The sequence below is a fragment of the Tenrec ecaudatus genome, chromosome 5 (genome assembly GCF_050624435.1).
Source record: "Tenrec ecaudatus isolate mTenEca1 chromosome 5, mTenEca1.hap1, whole genome shotgun sequence".
Classification (NCBI taxonomy): domain Eukaryota; kingdom Metazoa; phylum Chordata; class Mammalia; order Afrosoricida; family Tenrecidae; genus Tenrec; species Tenrec ecaudatus.
Window position 1 is genome coordinate 90,955,545 of NC_134534.1, and position 21,981 is coordinate 90,977,525.

At 39.5% G+C, this 21,981-nt stretch overlaps 1 protein-coding gene and 2 pseudogenes across 2 annotated transcripts in view; 1 reads left to right on the forward strand and 2 right to left on the reverse strand.

Annotated features, from left to right (window-relative positions):
• FAM120A (family with sequence similarity 120 member A) overlaps positions 1-21,981 on the reverse strand; it is a 167,697-nt gene that overhangs the window by 110,786 nt on the left and 34,930 nt on the right. For both annotated transcript variants that reach the window (XM_075549742.1, XM_075549741.1), the window contains exon 3: positions 21,570-21,652. In XM_075549742.1, the coding sequence (XP_075405857.1) occupies positions 21,570-21,652 (83 nt within the window). The remainder of the gene's footprint in view (positions 1-21,569; positions 21,653-21,981) is intronic.
• Positions 6,683-7,105, forward strand: LOC142448848 (ATP synthase F(0) complex subunit C2, mitochondrial pseudogene; annotated as a pseudogene).
• LOC142448849 (cofilin-1 pseudogene) lies at positions 9,056-9,628 on the reverse strand (annotated as a pseudogene).

Below are 21,981 nucleotides of genomic sequence, written 5' to 3' on the forward strand. Positions count from 1 at the left end.
CTCTGGTAAATTACAAATGAGCCTTCTAAATTTAACTCAGGATAAGCTCTGTAATGTACCCTTAGTTCTAGGGGCTAGATTCAGAAATTCAGTGACTTTTCCAGGAACTGCAGCTGGTTGTAGCACTCTGTGGCACTGAGCGCCGACTTTATACCCCAGCCAACTGTAGAATTCCTGGAGGCACAGGTTCCCTCCCTTAGAAACTTCCACTAAATATGTGTTGAGTTATAGCAGCACTCACCTAATGTCAAGCAAGTTTTCTAAATATTGAGAAAATTCATGTGTCCAACTATTAAGTAACTAAAGCCCTTAGTATCACTTAACTAAAATACCTAGTTGTTGCTAAAAAGTCATTGATTCAGTATTCTAAATCACAGCAACCCTATGTGTAACATAACAAAACACTGTGTGATCCTGAAACAAGGCACAATCATTGTTATGTTTGAGGCCATTGTTTCAGCCACTATTGTCAATTAATCTCATTGAAAATAATCCTCTTTTTCACTGACCCTAAACTTTTCTAACCATGATGTCCTCCTTCAGGTTACTGGTCTGTTCTGATAACATGTCCATAGTACAGGAGACAAGGTCTTAACATGATCTTTTCCAAGGTGCACTCTGGTTATACTTCTTCTAGAATTGTTCTTACAGCAGTCCAATATTTTTATTGTCACGTAATCCAAGTATCATACAGTTCAACAGTTCAATAATACCAAGAAGAATTGTACAATGATCACCAAAATCAATTCTCATAATTTTTTTAATCATTTTATTAGGGGCTCATATAACTCTTATCACAATCCATACATACATCAATTGTGTAAAGTACATGTCTACATTCATTGCCCTCATCATTCTCAAAACATTTGCTCTCCACTTATGCCCCTGACATCAGTTCCTCATTTTCCCCCTCCCTCATGAACCCTTGATAATTTATAAATTATTGTCATATCTTCCATGTCCAACATTTCCCTTACCCCACTCTTCTGTTCTCCGTCCCCAGGGAGGAGGTTATATGTAGATCCTTGTAATCGGTTCCCCCTTTCCACCCCATCCTCCTGGTATCTCCACTCTCAGCACTGGTCCTGAAGGGATCATCCACCCTGGATTCCCTGTGTTTCCAGTTCCTATCTGTACCAGTGTACATCCTCTGATTTGTAAGGTAGAATTGGGATCATGATAGTGGGGGGGGGGGGAGCCAGAGCAATTAAGAACTAGAGGAAAGTCGTAAGTTGCATTGTTGCTACTCTGCACCGACTGGCTCATCTCTTCTCTGCAACCCTTCTGTAAGAGGATGTCCAGTTGCCTTACAGATGTGTCTTGGGTACCCACTCTGTACTCCACTTCATTCACAATAATATGCTTTTTTCGTTCTGATGATGCCTGATAACTGACCTCCTCAGCACCTCATGATCACACAGGTTGGTGTGCTTCTTCCATGTGGGCTTTGTTGCTTCTCAGCTAAATGACCACTTGTTTACCTTCAAACCTTTAAGACCCCAGACACTTTATCGTTTGCTAGCCAGCACCATCAGCTTTCTTCACACTTGCTTATATATCTGCTTTGTCTTCAGCGATCGTGTTGGGAAGGTTAGCATATTAGAATGCCAGTTTAATAGAGAAAAGTATTCTTGCATTGATGGAGTATTTGAATGGAGGCCCAGTGTCCATCTGGTACCTTAATACTAAACCTATACATATATGTATAGATCTATTTCCACATTCTCATATATATATTTCCGTATGTAGTACATGCCTTTAAGACCTCTATAAATGCCCTTTGCCTCCTAGATCTTTCCTCTATTTCCTATTACTTTCCTCTTGTCCCACTATCATGTTCAGCCTTCATTTATGTTTCAGTAATTAATTCCTCTCGGCTACATTACCCTTGGTCACGCCCTATCAGGCCTCCTACACACTCCTCACCACCAATTTGGATCACTTGCTGTTCCCTTATCCCTGGGCTTGTTAACGCCACTTCCTTTCCCCCCACCTCCCCCTCTCCCATGTCCCCGGGGAACTGTCAGTCCCGTTGTTTTCTCCTCCAGATTGTTCATCCAGCCTATCTTATTTAGACAGACCTGCAGAGACAATAACATGCACAAAAACAAGACAAAGGAAAACCAAGCAATAAAAGAAAACAAAACAACAAGCCAATGACGAAAAAATAAAACAACAACAAGAAAACCTTGCAGTTAGTTCAAGGTCTGTTTGTTGGCCTTTAGGAGTGTTTTCCGGTCAAGTCTGATGGGGTGCCAAGCCCTGGCCCCCAAGTCTATTTTTTGTATTCTCTGAGGACTTCGTTGCTCTGTTCCCCTTGCTGTTCTCTTCCACACCCTAAGTGTTTTTGCCTTGGTGTGGTATCAGATTAGACGGAATTCCCACACTGTGTCTCCAGTCTTGCCCCCTGTAGGGCAATGGGTCAGTGAGAGATGCTGTGTCTCACAGTTGGGTCAGCCATATGGTCTTCTCTGTGGATTGTCTGCTCTGAGCAGGAATATCGTCCTCAAGACTTAGTGGGCCAGGATGTGCTCCACTCTCTCTTCCTCCCCCTTTATTTGCTCCCGTGTGCTCTGATCAGACATGTCCCTCTCCCTAAGCTGTGGCTTCAGTGCTGTCCTCTGAAATAAATTCTTCTGGGGGGAGGGGCAGATGTCCACATAGTTGGGATTGGGGCCAGCCCATCAGTTCTCATATTTTCAACATGCTTTACCAACACCATAATTTATAGGTATCAATTCTTCTCCCATCTTCTGAAAATATAACAAATAGATGAAGTACAACTTGTTCCTCAAAGTAACATTTTTGCACTTCAATTATTTAAAGAGGTCCTTTGCAGATCTGCTCAGTGTAATATATCATTTGATTTCTTGACCATTGCTTGGATAAGTGTTGAATTTGGGTCCGATAAAATGAAAGCTGATAATTTAATCTTCATGTTATCTTCATGAAGTTTATCTTCTGGTTCAATTTTGATAATTTGGGCTTTATTTACATTTGAGGTGTAATGCAACTGCGGTCTTTGATTTTTATCAGTGTTTCTAGTCCTCTTCACTTAGCTCAGGTATCATCTGCATACCACAAGTTGTTAATGAGCATTCCTCTACTTATAGTCCAGCTTCTGAAATAATTTGCTCAATTAGTTGCTTAGATCAAGAATGGGCAGCTCTATCTATTTTACTCCCTGTAATTTATCTAAAATTAACTCATTTTTCCCTTGGACCCAATAATAAAATAATCAAGGGTTAGTACATCTTTTAAAAAAAATCTTAATTCTCTAAAAGGCAGTTATGCCAAAAAAATTATGCAAAGTACCAGAACAGAGTACATATTTCAGTAGTTTGCCATAATAAAAAAATGTTAAGCCAAAATGCTGAGATTCCACCCTTAACCTCGTCCATGATCAAGAGTCTTTGTTTCATGGTTAACAATTTCACTACATTAGCCCTTTTAATCATGCCTTCCTCCAAAAAAAAAAAGTTGATAATGTCAACTTAGCCTGTTATATTCAGACACCAAATCAGACAAGTGGTGACCTGATTCAAATTTCGCAATGATTTCTTGCTTTAACTCTATCGTGGTTCTTTCAGTTTTCCTCTTAGCTTTACTATGAATATGACTAACTTTCTTTGGAGCCCTGGTTATAATAGTTTATGCAAATAAAGAGTAAAAAAATCACAATGACAAAATGTTTTAACGCACTAACACCAGCATTGTAGGAGGAAGAGCAGTGCTTAAGCTGAAGTGTCATTCCTTTTTGTATGCATGGCTCACTCTGGGCCCACACAGATCTGTCAAGCCCGATTTCTAGTTCTACTAGCAAGCAAACTTACAAACAATGAGCAAGGGTTTTCTATTTTTGCTTTTCAAACTTTGCTATTCAAGTAGTGAAGTGTTCAAGCTTGGGGCCATTGGACAACCAAGGTATCACTGTATTTTTAACGTATACAGTATGTTTGAAGGCCTAAAAATATTCGGAATAATCAAAACGGTAGTACAGCAATTTCCTAGACTATACAGAGATTTCGTGTAAAATGTTTGAAAATGTAGATTTATTCCTAAACTTAATTTCTAAACATAATGTAAAATTTTCAAAAACAAAATAAAACAATTAAGATTTTCATGTACTTATAATGATGTCTTCGTATTCTCTATTTTACCTTAACAGCCCTAGTGGCATAGTGGTTATGCACTGGGCTCTTAATCACAAGGTTAACAGTTGAAAACCACCAGCCACTCTGTGGGAGAAAGATGAGGCTTTCTACTCCTGTAAAGTTATAGTCAAAAAAAAAAAAAAAGTTATTGTCCTAGAAAGCCACAAGGGCAGGTCTACCCTGTTCTATAAGATCCTCATAAGTCAGAATTGACTCAATAACAATGAGTTGTTTTAGTTTTTATTTTATTTTTACCTCTATGAGTTCTAATATCCATTCCAATTACTATTTTAACTCTCATAGATAAAATCACTGATTAAAGGGTTTATTAAGAAAGTGAACAAGTTGTAATGCCAGTGAGAAATGCTCAGAATTGAGCTGTTTATCAGGATAAGTAACAAAGTTCTTTCAGGTGTGCATACCACTCTGCTGTAAGCCTCAACTCAAAGGCTCCCTAAGTCAGCAAACCCTGCTCCCTGAAGTAAGTGCCCAGAGGCGCCTCACTTCAGTAAGCCTGTGCCCTAAGACACTAAGCTCCAATTCCAAGGGTCAGCAAGCCCACATTCCCCAACTAAGTGCCCAAAGGCACCCACACTGAAAGCCAGCCTCCTGTACTCAAGTACTCAGCGTCACTTGCCCATGCTTTGTTTGGGAAGTCCATCGCTCTGAGGCAGTCATGGGCTCCTGGTTCTGTTGCTGCTCCTCTGATGGCAGAGCTGTCTCTAGATCCAGAAGTTTTACTGCACAGGGATCTTGGGTCCAGAGGGCACACTCCACTCCTGGCTCTTGCCAATACCATATAGACTTAAGTAAAAGCCAACCTGAATTAACAGCCAAGGCACCTAATTTTACCACAAAACGGCATTAAAAATGTGCTGAAAGACTCGGCTTATACACGAGTATATATGGTAATTAAATCCCTTCTCCTGCTTCTCAAGGGCACATTTTATATATAGCAACATGGTATTCCAGAGAATACTGTTCACAACTACTCACAAGTGAAACCTATCAGTATCTTCCCCTACCTTCTTGTCAGATCCATGCAGGAAAACGTCAGTTTTGTGGAGTTAGAAACTTGGCTAGAAGGCCGCATTAAATAATTCACTGCACCTAACTCACTACCATCCAGTCCTCTAACTCCCAGTGACCCTGCAAAAGGTAGAGCTGACCCTGTGGGTTTACAAGGCTCTAACTCTTTATAGGAGAAGAAAGCCTATTTCAACTTCTGTGGTTTCGAACTGCTGACCTTGCCATTAGCCACCCAATGCGTAACCTTTTTGACATTAGGGTTCCTGAACTTACAAGGATGCAATTAGCATTAAGAGATCTGACAGATAGCTACCGTATTTTCAGTTCAAAAAATATGAGTCTGTGTTTCTACTTTGTATATTTACTTTTAGCTTTGCTACCTAATGTGTTCTACTAAAAAAAAAAGGTAGAGAAAGGAAAACATTCAGACACAATCATTTGACAACCACAGTCATTTGAAATTCTTAACATTACTGCATGTATAAATAACTGTCCTATACAGCTATTAAAAGCTGTTAAAAGACAATTGATCAAAAATAATTCTAGCTTTCAGATGAAAATTGCTAGGTAGATATACAGAATTATTTAGAAGATTAATCCTTAAAGAATTTAGTACTGAATTTGAAAAAAGAAAAATTCTTGGTCCATATTTTCATGAACAATGTAAACCAACAATCCTAGAGCCTATGACAAAAAGGTGAACATTGCCAATCGATAGCCTAAATAGAAATCTTATGACACATGGGATCCTTCCTATACTAACAGATTCTGTTGATGAAGATGTGTTCACAATTCCAAAGTGCAAGCTATACAGTAATATGGTAAAATTTCCTTTCTTGAGGAAAGCACTGTCATTTATTGTAATTTTTCTTAATGCTCTACAAATCAGGGTAATCACTGTTACTCTACCCACTTTAGAGATGACTCCTAAAGTACTTGTAAGAGACTGAGCGAGTCGTCAACTAACTCGTATACTTTGGTTCTCCTTTTTAAAATCTTTGCTTTTAAAATACAATGGGGCTTCAAAAAGTTAAAGGAAAATTGCATTACACTTTAATTCTATCTTTCTATGAATTTTTGAAACACACTCATATGCCCTTTGTAGTGCTGAAATCCAAACCACTGTGGTAAATAAAAAGGCAGACACAGAAAGATTTTTATATAGGGGAAATACAAAAACAAGCCGGCCTGAGTTTTAGACAAGTAATTTTATTAACTACAATCTATGTGGGTAGATGGATGTAATAAAAAGCCTAAGATCTAAAAAGCAGGAACATGCACACATCTAAGTAAGAAATAACAAAAATCATAGGAATTACGAGGATAAAATTATTCAGGAAATGGCATACTACCTACAGAGAGAAGGAAAGATCATTCCCAATTTATGTCTCAAATGATTGGCAAGAATAGTGGTTATACTAATTGTAAAATAAAATACCTGGCTCTGTCTTCTCTGCACTAGAAGCAGCTCGCCTGCTACTGCCCCTCACCCCCTAAAAATGTACGCCTGTGCCAAATTCATCTCCACCCCTACCCTGGTCAGGAGCACCTCCCAGCTGCTTAGTGGACCACTGTCTGTTTTGGTGCAGAAACGGCCTGAGACACTGACAGACGAGCGCTTCAGCAGCTGGACAGCCCCACGTCCCCTGACCTCACGCATCCCTAGTCGCAGCTTCCAAACCAGCGCCATCTCCAGGGACATTGACACAGCCGCCAAGTTCATTGGGGCCGGGGCTGCCACAGTTGGAGTGGCCAGCTCTGGAGCTGGCATTGGGACTGTGTTTGGGAGCCTCATCATTTGTTATGCCAGGAACCCTTCTCTGAAGCAGCAGCTCTTCTACACCATCCTGGGCTTCGCCCTCTCGGAGGTCATGGGGCTTTTCTGCCTGATGGTGGCCTTCCTCATCCTCTTCGCCATGTGAAGGAGCCTGCTTCACATCCGAGTTCTCTGTCCCGCGCCTCGTCTGCCCTATATGTCTGCTTTCAGTTCTCTGTCCCACGCCTCGTCTGCCCTATATGTCTGCTTTCCCTGCACCTCCCCAGGCAGCCCGGGGAAAGAAATTGGCTCAGGGTTTGACAGAGGGAAAACAAATAAATACTGTATTAATAAAAAAAATACCTGAGCTAGTTTTAGCCCCCTGGGTAAACCAATTTATCAAAGATGATTTATTTAAAATATAAATGTCAAATCTGATGGGCATATGGAACATCTGAGTAGAAATGGCTTGCAGTTCAAGGAAGATGTAAATTTGGTGGTCAATAATACAGAGGTGATGTTTGCCAGAAAGAATCAGAAAAAGTTACGTTAAAGATCTAGCCTTAGGGACCAAATGGCAAACACTTAAGAGACAATCTAAGGAAAGATGAGCTTACACAGCAGACAAGGAAAAGATGAAAAAAATAAGGAATACAGAATATTGGTACATGGAAGGAAAAGCTCAAAAGTTCCACGGCTGAGGATAGTTAAAAGTGTCAAATGCTTCAACTCCCTGCCATATCAAAGTGATTCCAATTCATAGTGACCCCATGAGATCTATTAAGAGTAAAGCTAAAAACCATTCAATAAATGTGTGGCCAAAGTTGGCAAAAGCAATTTCAATATGTTAAGGACAAAAGCCTGGCTGGAGGCTAAAATATTTTGAGACATTAAGGGGTGCTATACCTGAAAGATCTGTAACTACGGGAAAGTTAGAAGATCGTGAGATGAGTTGGATATAGGAGGGCACATTAGAACTGATTGTGATGATGCATATACAATTCTTTTAAATAACTATGGAAATGTATGATTATGTGATTATGTCAATTTCAGCAGTTCTTTTGTGCCTCTTTCCCACCCAGCCCAAAAATTTGCTTTCTATTCTAGAGTTAAAATAAAATAAAGCATATTTTTTTGCATTTGATATTTTATTTCTTTTTTTAATATTTTATTTCTAATACTGTTTTCCTCGAGAATCATACCTATTACAAGATCTGTTTCCTATTCCTTTAATTACTATTGGTATTTTATTGTTTCTTTATAGTATAGAAATACAGGATTTATTTTATGCATACACTATCTGATAAGCATGGTTTGTTTCAAGTTTGAAGCTAAATGAACGAGAGTGATGTGAACATTCAAGTATAAGTCTCTGCATGAACATATGCTTTCAGTTCTCTACGGTAATATCTAAAGGTAGCACTGATAGGTCCTATGGTAAATGTATCTGTAACTTTATTTTAACTGCTTAACACATCTGTGTTCACCATAGCACTATTAACAATAGTAAATATATGGAAGCAACCTACATGTCCATCAATGGATGAATGGCTCAGTAAAATGTGGTACATATGAAAGAGCTTCAACCAGTTCATGGAAAACTTTCATTATATTTTAATTTTTTTTTAATTGTCTTCTCTCTTTTTTTAATTGAAGGTTTCTCGTAGGCCCAAACAAGTGGCTGTCAGTGACTGGAGGGGAGAGGGGTGGGGACAGCAACCGGAGCGTGGGGGTCATCTTAATTTTCCACTCACACACAGTACTAAAGGAACAAGCACGGACTCACTACTGCAGTTAGAAGTTGGCAGCCTGGAAAAGGGGGGATGGGGAGTGGATGTTAATAAAAAAAATACAACCCCCTTCCCCAACTGGGGGGACGGGGAGGGAACTTGGTCTGTTTCAACAAAGGAATCAAAGATCAGAAGCCATTTGGGAAGGCCAGAGCCGTAGGGGCGGAGGGAGGTGGGCTGGTCCAGGGGTTGGGGGTGCTGTTTGGCAACTGGGTCGAAGGGATTGCCCTCTCCCTGCTGGGGTCCCCCCAGCCTCTCCGGTCTGGCAGGAAGGGGGCAGCCTGCAGCCCCCGCAGGCAGGTCTGGGGCTGCCGGGTGCTCCTGGCAGGGGTGGCGGGGGCTCACAAGGGCTTGCCCTCCAGGGAGATGACGGCACTGCCCCCCAGCTTCTCGGCCAGGGTGCAGCGGTCCTTAAGCTCCTCGGAGCAGTTTGCTTGTAATTCGTGTTTGATTCCCGTCAGCTTCTTCTTGATGGCATCCTTGGAGCTGGCTTAGATCATTTTGCTCTTAAGGGGTGCACACTCGGGGGCCCAGAAGATGAACACCAGGTCCTCCTTCTTGCTCTCCTTGGTCTCGTAGGTGGCGTCATACAGAGCTTAGCGGCAGTCCTTGTCAGGCAGGCAGCATCTTGACAAAGGTGGCGTAGGGGCCGTCCACCGTCTGGCCCACGTCCCCAACCAGGATCTCCTTGCCCTCCTCCAGGATGATGTTCTTCTTGTCCTCGCTCAGGCAGAAGAGCACGGCCTTCTTGCGCTTCTTGACCTCCTCCGGTGTCGAGGACTTGCGCACCTTCATGTCATTGAACACCTTGATAACTCCGTCGGAGACAGCCACACCAGAGGCCATGTTTCCGGAAGCGAGAAGAGTATGGCAGAGAGAGCAAGAGAAGATGGGAGCCGCTGCAGCTGCTGCCGGGACCCGACTGAACCTATATTTTAATTTTTAACTAAAAATTTGTCTCAACAAACTTTTTGAAGCCCCCTTATACATACAATGGAATTCTACTCAGTGATAAAGAAAAAAATTATCTCTCAAAACAGGAATGAACCTGAAGGTCACCATATCGAGCAAAATAAGTCAATCACAAAAGAAAAAATATTGTTCTTTTATGGAATTACAGGAACATGTAAATATACAGACACTAATGTTTATTAGTCATTAATGGAGATGAAGCTAGGAATCTGTTCTTTATATAGCAGACCCTTGTTATTTTTGGTGATGGAAAGTTAACAGTGGAGGTTTCTGAAGCAATAGCTTGGAGGCCATGTCTGTCCTCCTTCAGCAACAAAAAAGGGAAGGAGAATACAACTCAACATTTGACCGAGGATGTTCTTGAGGCAGAGTTCACACATGCCTGCATGTCCCTTCCATAGCACTCTACTTTTCTGCTGAATTCAATAATCCAGTCCAATGGTCACACAGAACTCACAGACAATACAAGAAGCAAAACGATGGAGTTTATTAAGGAAGCTAATAAATTGCAAGTCAGGATTAGATATGTTTAAGATACAGATCTTTTGTCTGTATTCCTCTAAGCTGCACCAGCCAGCTTCCTTTTTCTGGACCTTGGAATTTCAACCACTTGTCAGTAGCTATCAACTAATCACCTAAACTCAAAACCAAACTAACTACCAATTCAAAGCAGCTTGTAATATACCTATGTGTTTATGAATTGGAACTCTGTCCAACTTACCCTTACATAATAAAGCACATGGGCTTTATTACTGATACTTCTGAGATCAGTTTTCTGGGTTTGAGGACACAGGGATGCTGTTATAAACCTTTACAGGAGCAGGTAGATAGCTTCTCCAATGATTACCTGACAGTACCACCAGGGCCCTTAAAAACAAACCACAGCCTCATCTCCCCAGAGACCAGACCTATACAATACCCAGCTACCGCTATCAATCACTTTGATCACAGCCACAGTAGAAAGAGACTAAGGCAGTGAAGGGAAACAATGTGGAAGAGAACCTCCAATTCTTTTTCTTTTTAATCATTACTTACTAGATCAAATGAAACTGGACGGCCTGAGACTACTACCCTTGAGATACTCAGCAAACCTTGAACTGAAAACTAGTCCTGAGGTCACCTTAACTAACCATTTGGCTCACAAAATAAAATTACCAACTGTGAATGTTGTATGCCTCTAAAAAATCATCTATATGAAGCCAAGTGACTCACAATGACTTTATAACAAAAATGAAATGGTGCAGGGGCAAGAAAATAAGATTTATGCAAATGGAATAATCAAACATTGTGAAGAACGATTCAAAGCCACTATACTAAACAATTTATGGTAGAAATGTCAAATGGGAACCTAAACTACCTAAACCTTCACTAAAAACATTATTCATAATAGCCAAAGGACAGAAACCCCAAGATGTCCATCAAATGATTAAAATGCCAGGTTTTCTATCTAAGGTTTTTCTGTCTTGGTCTAGAAAATCTACAGAAACTTCTTTAGCATCAAAGCAATGTGTAGTCCATTTACTTTTGAGAGGAGGAGGAGAGCAAGGACTGATATGTTCTACTTTCCAAATGAATCTATTTGAAAACATTTCACTAAGTCAGTCACATGGTATCTGAGTTCATTTATAAATAAAATGCCCAGAATAGGCAAAGTAAGACAGAAAGTAGATTAGCACTGCCAAAGGGTTGGAAAGAAAGAGGGAGTGATTGCTAATCATCTTGCTGATTTACTGGGCGATGTAAACATTCTGAAATTATTGAGGATAGTTGGGTGCTGTTGTGGTTACGTGCCACCAAGTTGCCTGAAGTTTACAGCGACCAGATTTACAACAGAACTGCTCAGGTTGGTTTAAGGCTAAGCAAGGGCTCCACTGTGCCCTGCAAACCATGAAAAACAAACAACAAGGAATGCTTTTTATACTTCACAGCTGATTAGGTGCCATCAACTCAGTTCCACCTCTTAATAATCCTATATACGAAAAATAAAAGCACTGCCCAGTTCTGTGCCATCTTCACAATTGTTATGTTTGAACCCACTGTGGTAGCCACTGTGTCAATCCATCTTGCCAAGGGCCTTTCTCATTTTTTATCTCTATTTTATTAAGTATGGTATCCTTCTCCAGGAACTGATCTCTCTTGATGTGTCCAAAATACATGAGATTAAATCTCACCACTTTCACTTCTAAGAAGCACTCTGGCTGTACTTCCTCTAAGACAAATTTGTTTGTTCTCTTGGTATTCTTTTGGCAATATTGTTTGCCAGCACCATAATCAAAATGTATCTGTGGTCTTCCTTATTCATTGCCCAGGTTCACATGTATATAAGACAAGTAAAAATACAAAGATTTGTGTCAGGTGCACTGTAGTCTTTAAAATGCCATCCTTGTTCATTAACACTTTAAAGAAGTTTTGTGTATCAGATTTGTCCAATGCACTACATCATCTGATTTTTTTAAAAGTGGCTTGCATGAGCATTGATTGTGGACCCAAGTAAAATGAAATCTTTGGCAACTTGGATCTATGTTATCATGGATCTATGTTATCATGATGTTGCCTACTGGTTCAGTTAGGATGACTGGAATTTTTCTTCTTAATGAGTTGCAACAGACAGAAGTCTACAGTCCTTAATTTTTTTCAACAAGTACTTTAAGTCTCCCTTGTTTCCAGCAAGCAATGCTGTGTTACCTGCATATCACAGATTAATAAACTTCCCTCCAATCCTGATGTCACATTCTACATGTAGTCCAGATTCTTGGGTTATTTGCTGAGCATACAGATTAAGTATGATGAAAAGACGCTCATATGACATTTCTACAATAAATTTGTTTACTATAGTGGCATGCATTACATTCTCCACAATGTGCAATTATTCTGGTTATTTCATTTTCTTAAACCTCACACTGACTCACACTTTTCCTGATTTGAAATCAAGTATTCCCTTGTCTATTCCCCTGACTACCTCTTGGTCTATATACAGGTTCTCTATGGGCACAAATAAGTATTGTGGAATACTATTCATCAGTATACAAAAAAAAACCAAAACACTGAATTGTGCATTTTAAAAATAATCCATTTTAAGCTATGTAAATTTTTTTTTCTATAAAGATTTATTATTTAGAGAGAGGTTGAATGGAAAATCACTATAGAAATGGCAGTGGGAGCCATGCAGTGCATGGATAAAGTAAGAGATGAGGGAACTTTATGGAAGACTGAAGGAAATTTTGTCCTCAAGATATGTATTTTAGATAAAGAAAAAAAAAGAAAAATGAAGCTTAAGAGAACTTAATAAAGAAGTTTGAGTCTCAAAGGAAGTGCAAAGAGTGGGTAAGAAGATAAGTCATCTCTGAAAGAAAACGTTAAGAGAAATAGTGTTCTGACCAAGACTTTCAGTTTGCTAAGTATTTGGCCTATGTCCTAACTCCATCACGTCATTATGGTATAGTTTAGTGCTGTTTCCCATTAAATATGCCATGTAGGCTTTTAAAGGGTAAAGGTGTATTCTCATTAACAGCTTCCCTTGAGTATTCAGGGTAATAGTAAGAGTTCTCATGAGAACGGGCTTCCAATAGCATGACACAGTGTCTGGTATCATCTGTCCAAAGTTGCAAGGAGTAACAAAGTACTGGAGCAGCAATAAGACTAATTAAACAGAAGCTTTATCAAAATGCTCACATAGAAGTGATAGAGAGGCTTTGTTATGAACAGTGCCAAAGTTGGGGATTCATAAGATAGAAAACAAGTTAGGAAATTCAGTCATTAGAAGACACAAGGACAGCAAAAATACACTTGTAATATTGAGTTTCTCTTTGTCTCCTTCATTCCCAATCTCTTTCCCATGTGTGTTAAAATATGGGCATATGAACAATGGCATCACCAGGGTCATATTCAGACTATGCAAAGCTTCCCTAACACAACCACCCTTTCCCTCTTCCTCAACAAGTTTAACCATTGGACTGACAGATAATTCACATATCAAACAATTCAAAATTTAAATACATAAAAAGCTGTGTAAGCACCACAACAATAACTTTTAGCATATTTTCTTCTTCCTGGTACTCATTATATGCTTCCCACTTCCCCCCAATCTTCCTTGCCATAACCCTAAGAAACTATAATCCACTTACTGTTTCTACATAGATTTGCATATCCTAGATTTCATTAAAAAAACAAACAAAAGCAAAAACAAATGAACAATAAGAAATTAAAAGAGAAAAATTTCAATAGAAAAGATAACAGAGCAGCTATCTAGCTCACGAGCAACTAAGTCCAGATGGAAGAAGCACACCAGCCAGGTGATCATGAGGTACTGAAGAGATCAGTTATCAAGCATCAAAGAAAAATCATATCACTGTGTGCACACCTTCTTGATATGTGGTAAAGAAACAAAAGATATAGTGTCTGGGGTTTTAAAAGCTTGAAGGTAAACAAGTGGCCATCTAGCTCAGAAGCAACAAAGCCCAAATGGAAGAAGCACACCAGCCTGTGTAATCAGGAGATGTCAAAGGGATCAGGTATCAGGTATCAAAGAACAAAAAATCTTATCATTGTGAACGAGGGGTAGTGCAGATTGGGGATCCAAGAAAGACCTATCTATAAGCAACTGGACATCCCCTTACAGTTGCAGGGAGGAGACGAGCCAGTCAAGGTGCAGTGTAGCAACAATGCATCACACAAGTTTCCTCTAGTTCCCAAATGCTTCCATTCCCCAGCCCCTCCACTATCATAATCCCAATACTACCTTACAAATCTGGGTAGACCAGAGGATGTACACTGGTACAGATAGGAACTGGAAACACAGGGAATCCAAGATAGATGATCCCTTCAGGACCAGTGGTGAGAGTGGCGATACCGGGAAGGGTAGAACCGATTACAAGGATCTACATATAACCTCCCACCTGGGGGATGGACAACACAACACAAAAGTGGGTAAAGAGAGATGTCGAGCAGTGTAAGATATGACAAAATAATAATTTATAAATTATCAAGGGTTCATGAGGGAGAGGGGAACAGGAAAGAGGGGGGAAATGAGTTGATAACAAGGGCTCAAGTAGAGAGCAAATTTTTTTGAGGATGATGTTGATAACATATATACTAATGTGCTTGACATGATGGATGGATGTACAGATTGTGATAATAGTTATAAGAGCCCCCATTAAAGTGACCCCAAAAAAGATACAGAAAATAGTAAAAACTAGACCTAATTTAAAATGAGTCAAAAGGGAGAGAAAATGATAAAGTGTTAAATTTTAACCTAGCTACCTATGCATTATTCTACTTTTCAGTGCACTCTGTCTCATAGCAAGGTTATTCACAATGGTTAATGGGATTCACCAGGATCTTAATCCATGTAGGAAGCCTTCAAATGCATTTTGGGCTTTCACTGTCCTATGCAGCCGATGCAAACTGGGTGCTCAAAAGTTTCCATCATTGGATCTTGGATTTTTAATTTTTATTATTTACAACCTCTGGACCACACAGGCCAGTTACTTCTGTGTGGACTTAGCTAACACCTCACTTAGAGGGCGGATTTTTTAAAAAGATAAGTCTTAAAGACATCAGACACTATATCCTTTCTGAAAGCCAGATTCCATTTGATTACTTCACTATACTATTTATAACACCCTTACCTTCAGTCTTTTCGTGATGGCAAGTATCAAGTAGAGCCACATCATAAGAACTATCGTATATACTTGAATATAAGCCGACCTGAGTATAAGCCAAGGCACCTAATTATTTATTACCCGGGAAACCAGAAAAACTGATTGATTCGAGTATAAGCCTAGGGCGGAAAATGCAGAAGCTATTGGTGAGTTTCAATAATCAAAACAAATGAAAATAAAATTACTAAAAATTGAGACATCAGTGGGGTAATACATGTAAATATTTATTTTAAATAAAAATACATCAATAAAAGAACAAGTCATTTAATATTAGTAAACCAGCACAGTAAGTGGAAAATAGGTTCAACAAAAACAGTAAGGTATCAACAATGATACCCTAAGAGTACTATTCCCTGAGCTCAATCAGCAACCAAGCTAAAATGTAAGGAGTTAAAATCCTTCAAAACTGGATTCCTCATCATCATCCGTATCCCAATGCAGAGCGTCAGCTGGTGTGAGGTCATCATAGACGCTGTCCTCACTGAGATCGCTGTCATCACCATCACTGCTGTCATTTTCATACAAAGCGCAGTCTTCACTGCCATCCATAGCATTACTAATACATTTCTGGAAGCACGTCACACCATGTCTTCTGGAATGTCTTCCCATGCATCTCTAACCCACTTTGCTATTAACTCTATGTCAGGCTTCGTGAGAATTTCCTCCTTTTGTTAGTCGGCCTTGACCAGATGACATCCATTCATGCCACATCCTTCGCACATGATCTTTAAAAGACTTATTCAAAGATACATCCAGAGGCTGCAGTACAGATGTAAGCCCACCTGGAATAACGGCTAAAGTACCTGCTAAATTTTGCCAATTTTTTTAAATGTCATCCGATAGGTGGGCTCTGAACATATCCCAAACAAGTAACGATGGCTTTTTCTTTAAGGCTGCTCCTGGTCATCGGTTCCAAATTTCTTCCAACTATTTTTTGTTCCGTCTTCATCCATCAAGCCTTTAACATGTTCATGGACAGTAATTCTTGGTGGGAAATTGATCTTTTTTAGGCAAGGTCTTTCTTTTAAAAATAATGACATGACACAGCTTAGTTCCATAGAACAACTGTAAAGTGGTTTTTTCCATTTCCTGTGGTTTTGAGAAAAGTGGTTTTTTTCTCCTACACTTGCCACAGTTCTGTTGTTTGGAAGATCAAAAGTCATGGCAGTTTCATCCATATTCCCAATATCTGCCAGGTCATAATTATAAATCCTCTTCTGGCAATTTCTGGGAAATCTTTGTTCTTTTTCTCAAACATAGGCCAAACCTGTTCATGAAGCCTGGTGCTTTATATTTGTCATTCTTAGCCACTTGTAGAGCACGTATGCGGATTCCCATGCGTGTTATGCAGTAACCATTTTGACAACACTCCATAACCCATTTATGCAATTCACTCTAGAGCCCCATAAAAAGACGTTAAACCACGACGAGTTTTTTAGTTTTTGGAATCTGTTCCAAGTCAGCCTTCATTTTCTGCCACTCCCTCACTTGCTTTTCGTCAACACAGAATTCCCTACTTGCCATACTGTTATTGCTCTCCTCTGCTCTTGATACAACCTTCATTTTGAAACCAGCCTCATATGACTGGCGTTTTTGTTTTGGTTCAAGAGTATCCATTTCTAATAGGATTAAAAATCAACACTTTGAAAAAGTACTTTCATGGTAATGCCCCCGCCCCCCAAGACGTGTTACCTGGGAGGAGGGTGGGGGAGTCCGTGCGGACAGGGAATGTAGGATGTGAATTAACACAGAGACCAGAGGGGAGAGACAGAGCACAGCCACAGACACATCCTTACCAGTTCAACTGCCAGCGTAAGTGAATCACTACAAGTGCTTCTGCGAATTGGAGCCGTCCACGTCAGAGGATGGCTCTGACTGATTAGATGTGAGTAAACAAACATTCAAAGCAGTGTCAGAGGTGCTTTGAATGAACAGCAGCGGAGAAACAGCAATCACCCACGAGATAACAGGCATTCGTCCCGTTACGGGGGGGGGGGGGGGGTGGGGGGGGTTGGGCAGCGAGATGTTACACCTCCATGGGGTACCACTGATCCATGCATAAGCCAAATCCCAGTTTTTCAGCACAAAAAATGTGCTGAAAAACTCGGTTTATACACGAGTATATACAGTAATTGTTCTTAGATTAAGGGTATTAATAAATGTGAGATTCATTCAGGTTTCAATATTTTATATATGTCCTTGGGCCCTGGTTCACTTTATAGACACATCATTATCTTTTTATGTGGGAACAGTATAAATCTTCCTCGTGGGCCTATAATAATTCTATAGCTAGAATCTATTACTAATTTGATGCTAATAGTATACTAGTATGTTTCGCCAGATATTCTAGAGTTTTAAATACTGCAGATTCAAGGGCATTCTCATCTGGTTAATCCCTAATTTTTTCTATATTTAGGATAAGTAAGAAAGACATTTATCAGGCCCTAAAAATATTTTTTCCAGAGTCCAAGAACTTTCTGGAGGTTAGGAAGTGTCTCTTAGTCCTTCCTAAGAATAATGAAGTATAAGCTATTAGGAATGAATTATATTAATTTAAGTAATACAAATAAAACAACAAGAATTCCTTCATTAGGCATTCATTGTGCCAAAATTGCCACTTCATACAATGAGGCAAGAAGTGAAACCTAGGAGTAAAGAAAGTTTTTCTATTTACTTATAATTCATGCATTATTTTCAAAAAGGATATCAAAGATTTAAAAACCATCTGATCACCAATCTAGTTTCAACAAGGTACACAATAGCTAAAAAACCTATCACTGTTTTTACAGAACACTTTGTCACATTAAAACATACCAAAGAAGCAGAACACCCTATGTCCAGACAGGTAGTGAGAGAATCTTCCTAAGAGCAAGGGTCTTTCTTCCAATCAATTCACATATAGTCTTGTGGTAGTTACATAATTTCATGTCAACTGAAAGATACTCTGATGGGGAGATTTATTGTGCCAACCTGGCCGATAAGAACACGTGGGATTAATAAGGTCACAATTTGATTGAAGGGCAAGGAGATAAATGGCTCAGCAAGGCCTGCCTCCCTCTCTCTCCCTCTCTCCCTCTCTCCCTCTCCCTCTCCCTCTCCCTCTCCCTCTCCCTCTCTCCCTCTCTCCCTCTCCCCCTCTCCCCCTCCCCCTCTCCCCCTCCCCCTCTCCCCCTCCCCCTCCCCCCTCTCCCCCTCTCCCCCTCTCCCCCTCTCCCCCTCTCCCCCTCTCCCCCTCTCCCCCTCTCCCCCTCTCCCCCTCTCCCCCTCTCCCCCTCTCCCCCTCTCCCCCTCTCCCCCTCTCCCCCTCTCCCCCTCTCCCCCTCTCCCCCTCTCCCCCTCTCTCCTCTCTCTCTCTCTCTCTCTCTCTCTCTCTCTCTCTCTCTCTCTCTCTCTCTCGATTAGATCATGTGCGGCTGCATTATTGAGTTTTCTGCCTGCTTTGCTAACTATACTACCTATGGGGCACCCAACCTGTGGATCGTGATGTTAGAGCTTGAGGTTCCTTCAAAACCTGCTTTGCCACGCTGATGGTGTATATATCACTTGAGCTTGTTGGGTTCTGTCTCTGGCTGACTGTTGGTGACCCAACCTATTGCTTGCTGCCTATGGCCAGATTGCCTGCATTGCTCTATGGAAGAATCAGCTGTCTATGCTTCCTTGACCTTTGACTGAGCAGCCCTCCTGAGTTGAAGGACTTCCAGTATATTAACTGTTTCACAAAAGTAAGTTGAACTGAGCTCTCTGTACTGCTCTGTGGACTAATTAGCTGTTATATTCCTTTGTGCTGTGTGTGTGTGTGTATATAAAATCATAAGTTACCTGGTTTTGTTTCTCTAACGGACCCTGTCTAACACAGATATGTAAAGGTGGTAATCAACCTGTGAATCAGGTCACAGCCTAATGGTGAATCCTTATAGGCATGACCTTCTCATAAGGAGGGTCCTGGGAACTACCTTCTCTCTCTGCCTTCACTTTCCTGCTGATGAGAACACTCTGAGAGCTGTCAGACCCGTGACGCTTCCACTGCCATTGGATCCACAATACTTTGCACCCACTGATCTGTGACCTTCTGCATTCTGCATCACTGCTTATGACGGCATGATTCTGAAGAGGGACTTCTAGACTTGGGCTGGACTGATCTGGGATATTTTCCTGATATATAAAGCTTCTTTTACACACATATAAGCATTACAGGATTTGTTTCTCTAGTCAACCTGGATCACTGTAAATATAGATCGTACTGTCTGTAATATAATAATGGATCATATACTCTAGAGATCTTGCAAGTTTCTCACCCCTGATATTCAAAACATTTCAAGTCTTGTAAAAGAGCATTGACTATTTTTCTCAATCTGCATTTCATCAATCTTACCACCAGGAGTTTATGATTAAGACCACAAATTATTCCACTTCATAAATGAAAATATACAGGAAGACTGACATATTTGGCCAAAAGCAAATATAAAGTGTCATCACAGATTAGAAAGCAAAAGAAAAAGTATAATTTCAAACAAAAGGAGAAAATCTAACTTTCAAACATTAGTTGGAAAGAATCCACATCAGTAAGTGACCACAGAGTAAAAATGAAGGAAAACGTATCAAAAGAGATTAAAATGGAAAGGGTTTAAGTATCAAGGAGCAAAAGTAAGAAAACACAGAAATTCCATTTAAATGTTTGCATAATCATGGTTATATGAACAAGAGCTCCAATTTAAAACTACCAACTAACTAAAACAGTTTATGGATAGAGTACCATATAAACTCGAGTATAAGCCAACCCAAACAAATATCAGGCAAGGCACCTAATTTTACCACAAAAACGGCATTAAATATGTGCTGGAAAAACTCGGGTTTGCATGAGTATATATGGTAATTCTGATAAAATTCAAATTTTTGCAACCAAATAGTCACTAACGAAATCATTCCATTTTAACTTTCTCCCTTTGCTATGAGGAAGTCAAGGCCCAGATTATCAACAAGTCATAGCTGGGCGTAGGGAGAAAAAAAATCTAAATACCATGGTTTTACAAATTACTCAGTTCTTGAAAAGCATTTGTTCTTTTAACAAGTAATAATTAAGATCACAATACTGATAGTAGAGAACATGAAAGCAAAACTTTCAAAGAAAACAAGTTCAGTAAATTACTAGAAGCTTTCATATTGGCTTACAGCAAATGTACTCATTATTCTTACATCAAACATGTCAACTTCCCTATATTAGAAAATCAATTATATGCTTCCTCTGGGATACTCACTACTATCATTAATAGAAGTAGTATGGGAAGGGGAAAAAGATAAGACAATATGTTAATATTGTTGGGGTCATCAAATCAATGTTGACTTATAGTGACAAAGTAGAACCATCCCATAGGATTTTCTAGGCGGTAATCTGTGTGGATTAAAGAGCCCTGGTGGCAAACTGGTCAAAGTGCTTCCTGCAAAACAGATGATCCACGGCATGAACCATCTAGCTCATCAATGGGCGAACAATAATGGCAATCTACTTTCATTAAATTTTACAACTTTGTAAACCTTATGGAAAGGTTCTAGTAACCTACATAGTCACTATGAGGCTGAATCAATTCAATGGGGCTGTTTTTGTTCTTTTCCTTATTAATCTTTATGGGAGTAGATTGCTACTACCCTTCTCCTGCGGAGCAACTTGAGTTGGTCTCAATCACCAGCTGTGCAGTTAGCAGCTGAGCAGTTCACCACTGCACCAGTTGAGCTTCGTATGTAAGAAACCATGCAATAACCATTCCTTTAGTGAATTTTGTATATCATCCATCAAAAAGTATTAGCAAATTAATCTACTTTACAGGAAATTAGTATTAAAGTTATGAAAATTTTCAATCTTTGCTACAAGATGTTCATCTAAACAACAAACTTACTGCCAATTGAAAAAAAATTTTAAATAAAACACATAAACACTCTTGGTAAAAGAATTCCTGCTATTTAAATACACTGCATGAATAATTCCTCTAAGTGAAATGTAAGGAAATTTATATATTTACCCAAAATTAAGGTGCCGGAAACAAGATAGACTTTTTTTTTAAGGCAGTAAGGATCCTAAAATTAGAGGAAAATACAATATTGCTAGCTTGACAGTCAACCCCCAACCAGCATAAAAACATAATTTATATTATTAAACTATTGGCAAAATAAACAGTTGATCATTACAAATCAAAAAACAAAATTAAGTTTATACCTTAAGTGAAGCTAGTGGATGCTCTGGACCAAGTAAACTCCAATGAAAAGAAGCCAAATCTTCATCAGGTAGAATATGATTACCTAGAATATATAATATATAATAACACAAGTCAATGATCACTGTATTTTATTACCAGTAAGAGATTAACTTATTTGTCTTAGACTTTTAAATGATTTCTCAAGACATCTCATTTGACACACTATGTAACTTACAAACAGAAAATTATTTTTAATCTTTGAATACAAAGCAAGAATAGGCAAACTTCTTGTAGCTGTTTCAAGGATAGTATGGATTTGTTGTATCCTTCCAATAGCATTCAAAGTAAGTACTGCATAAACACCTAAATGACTCCCCCAGAGCAGTAATTAAAAGTAAATACCTATTTGCAAAAGGTCACATTGATAATGCC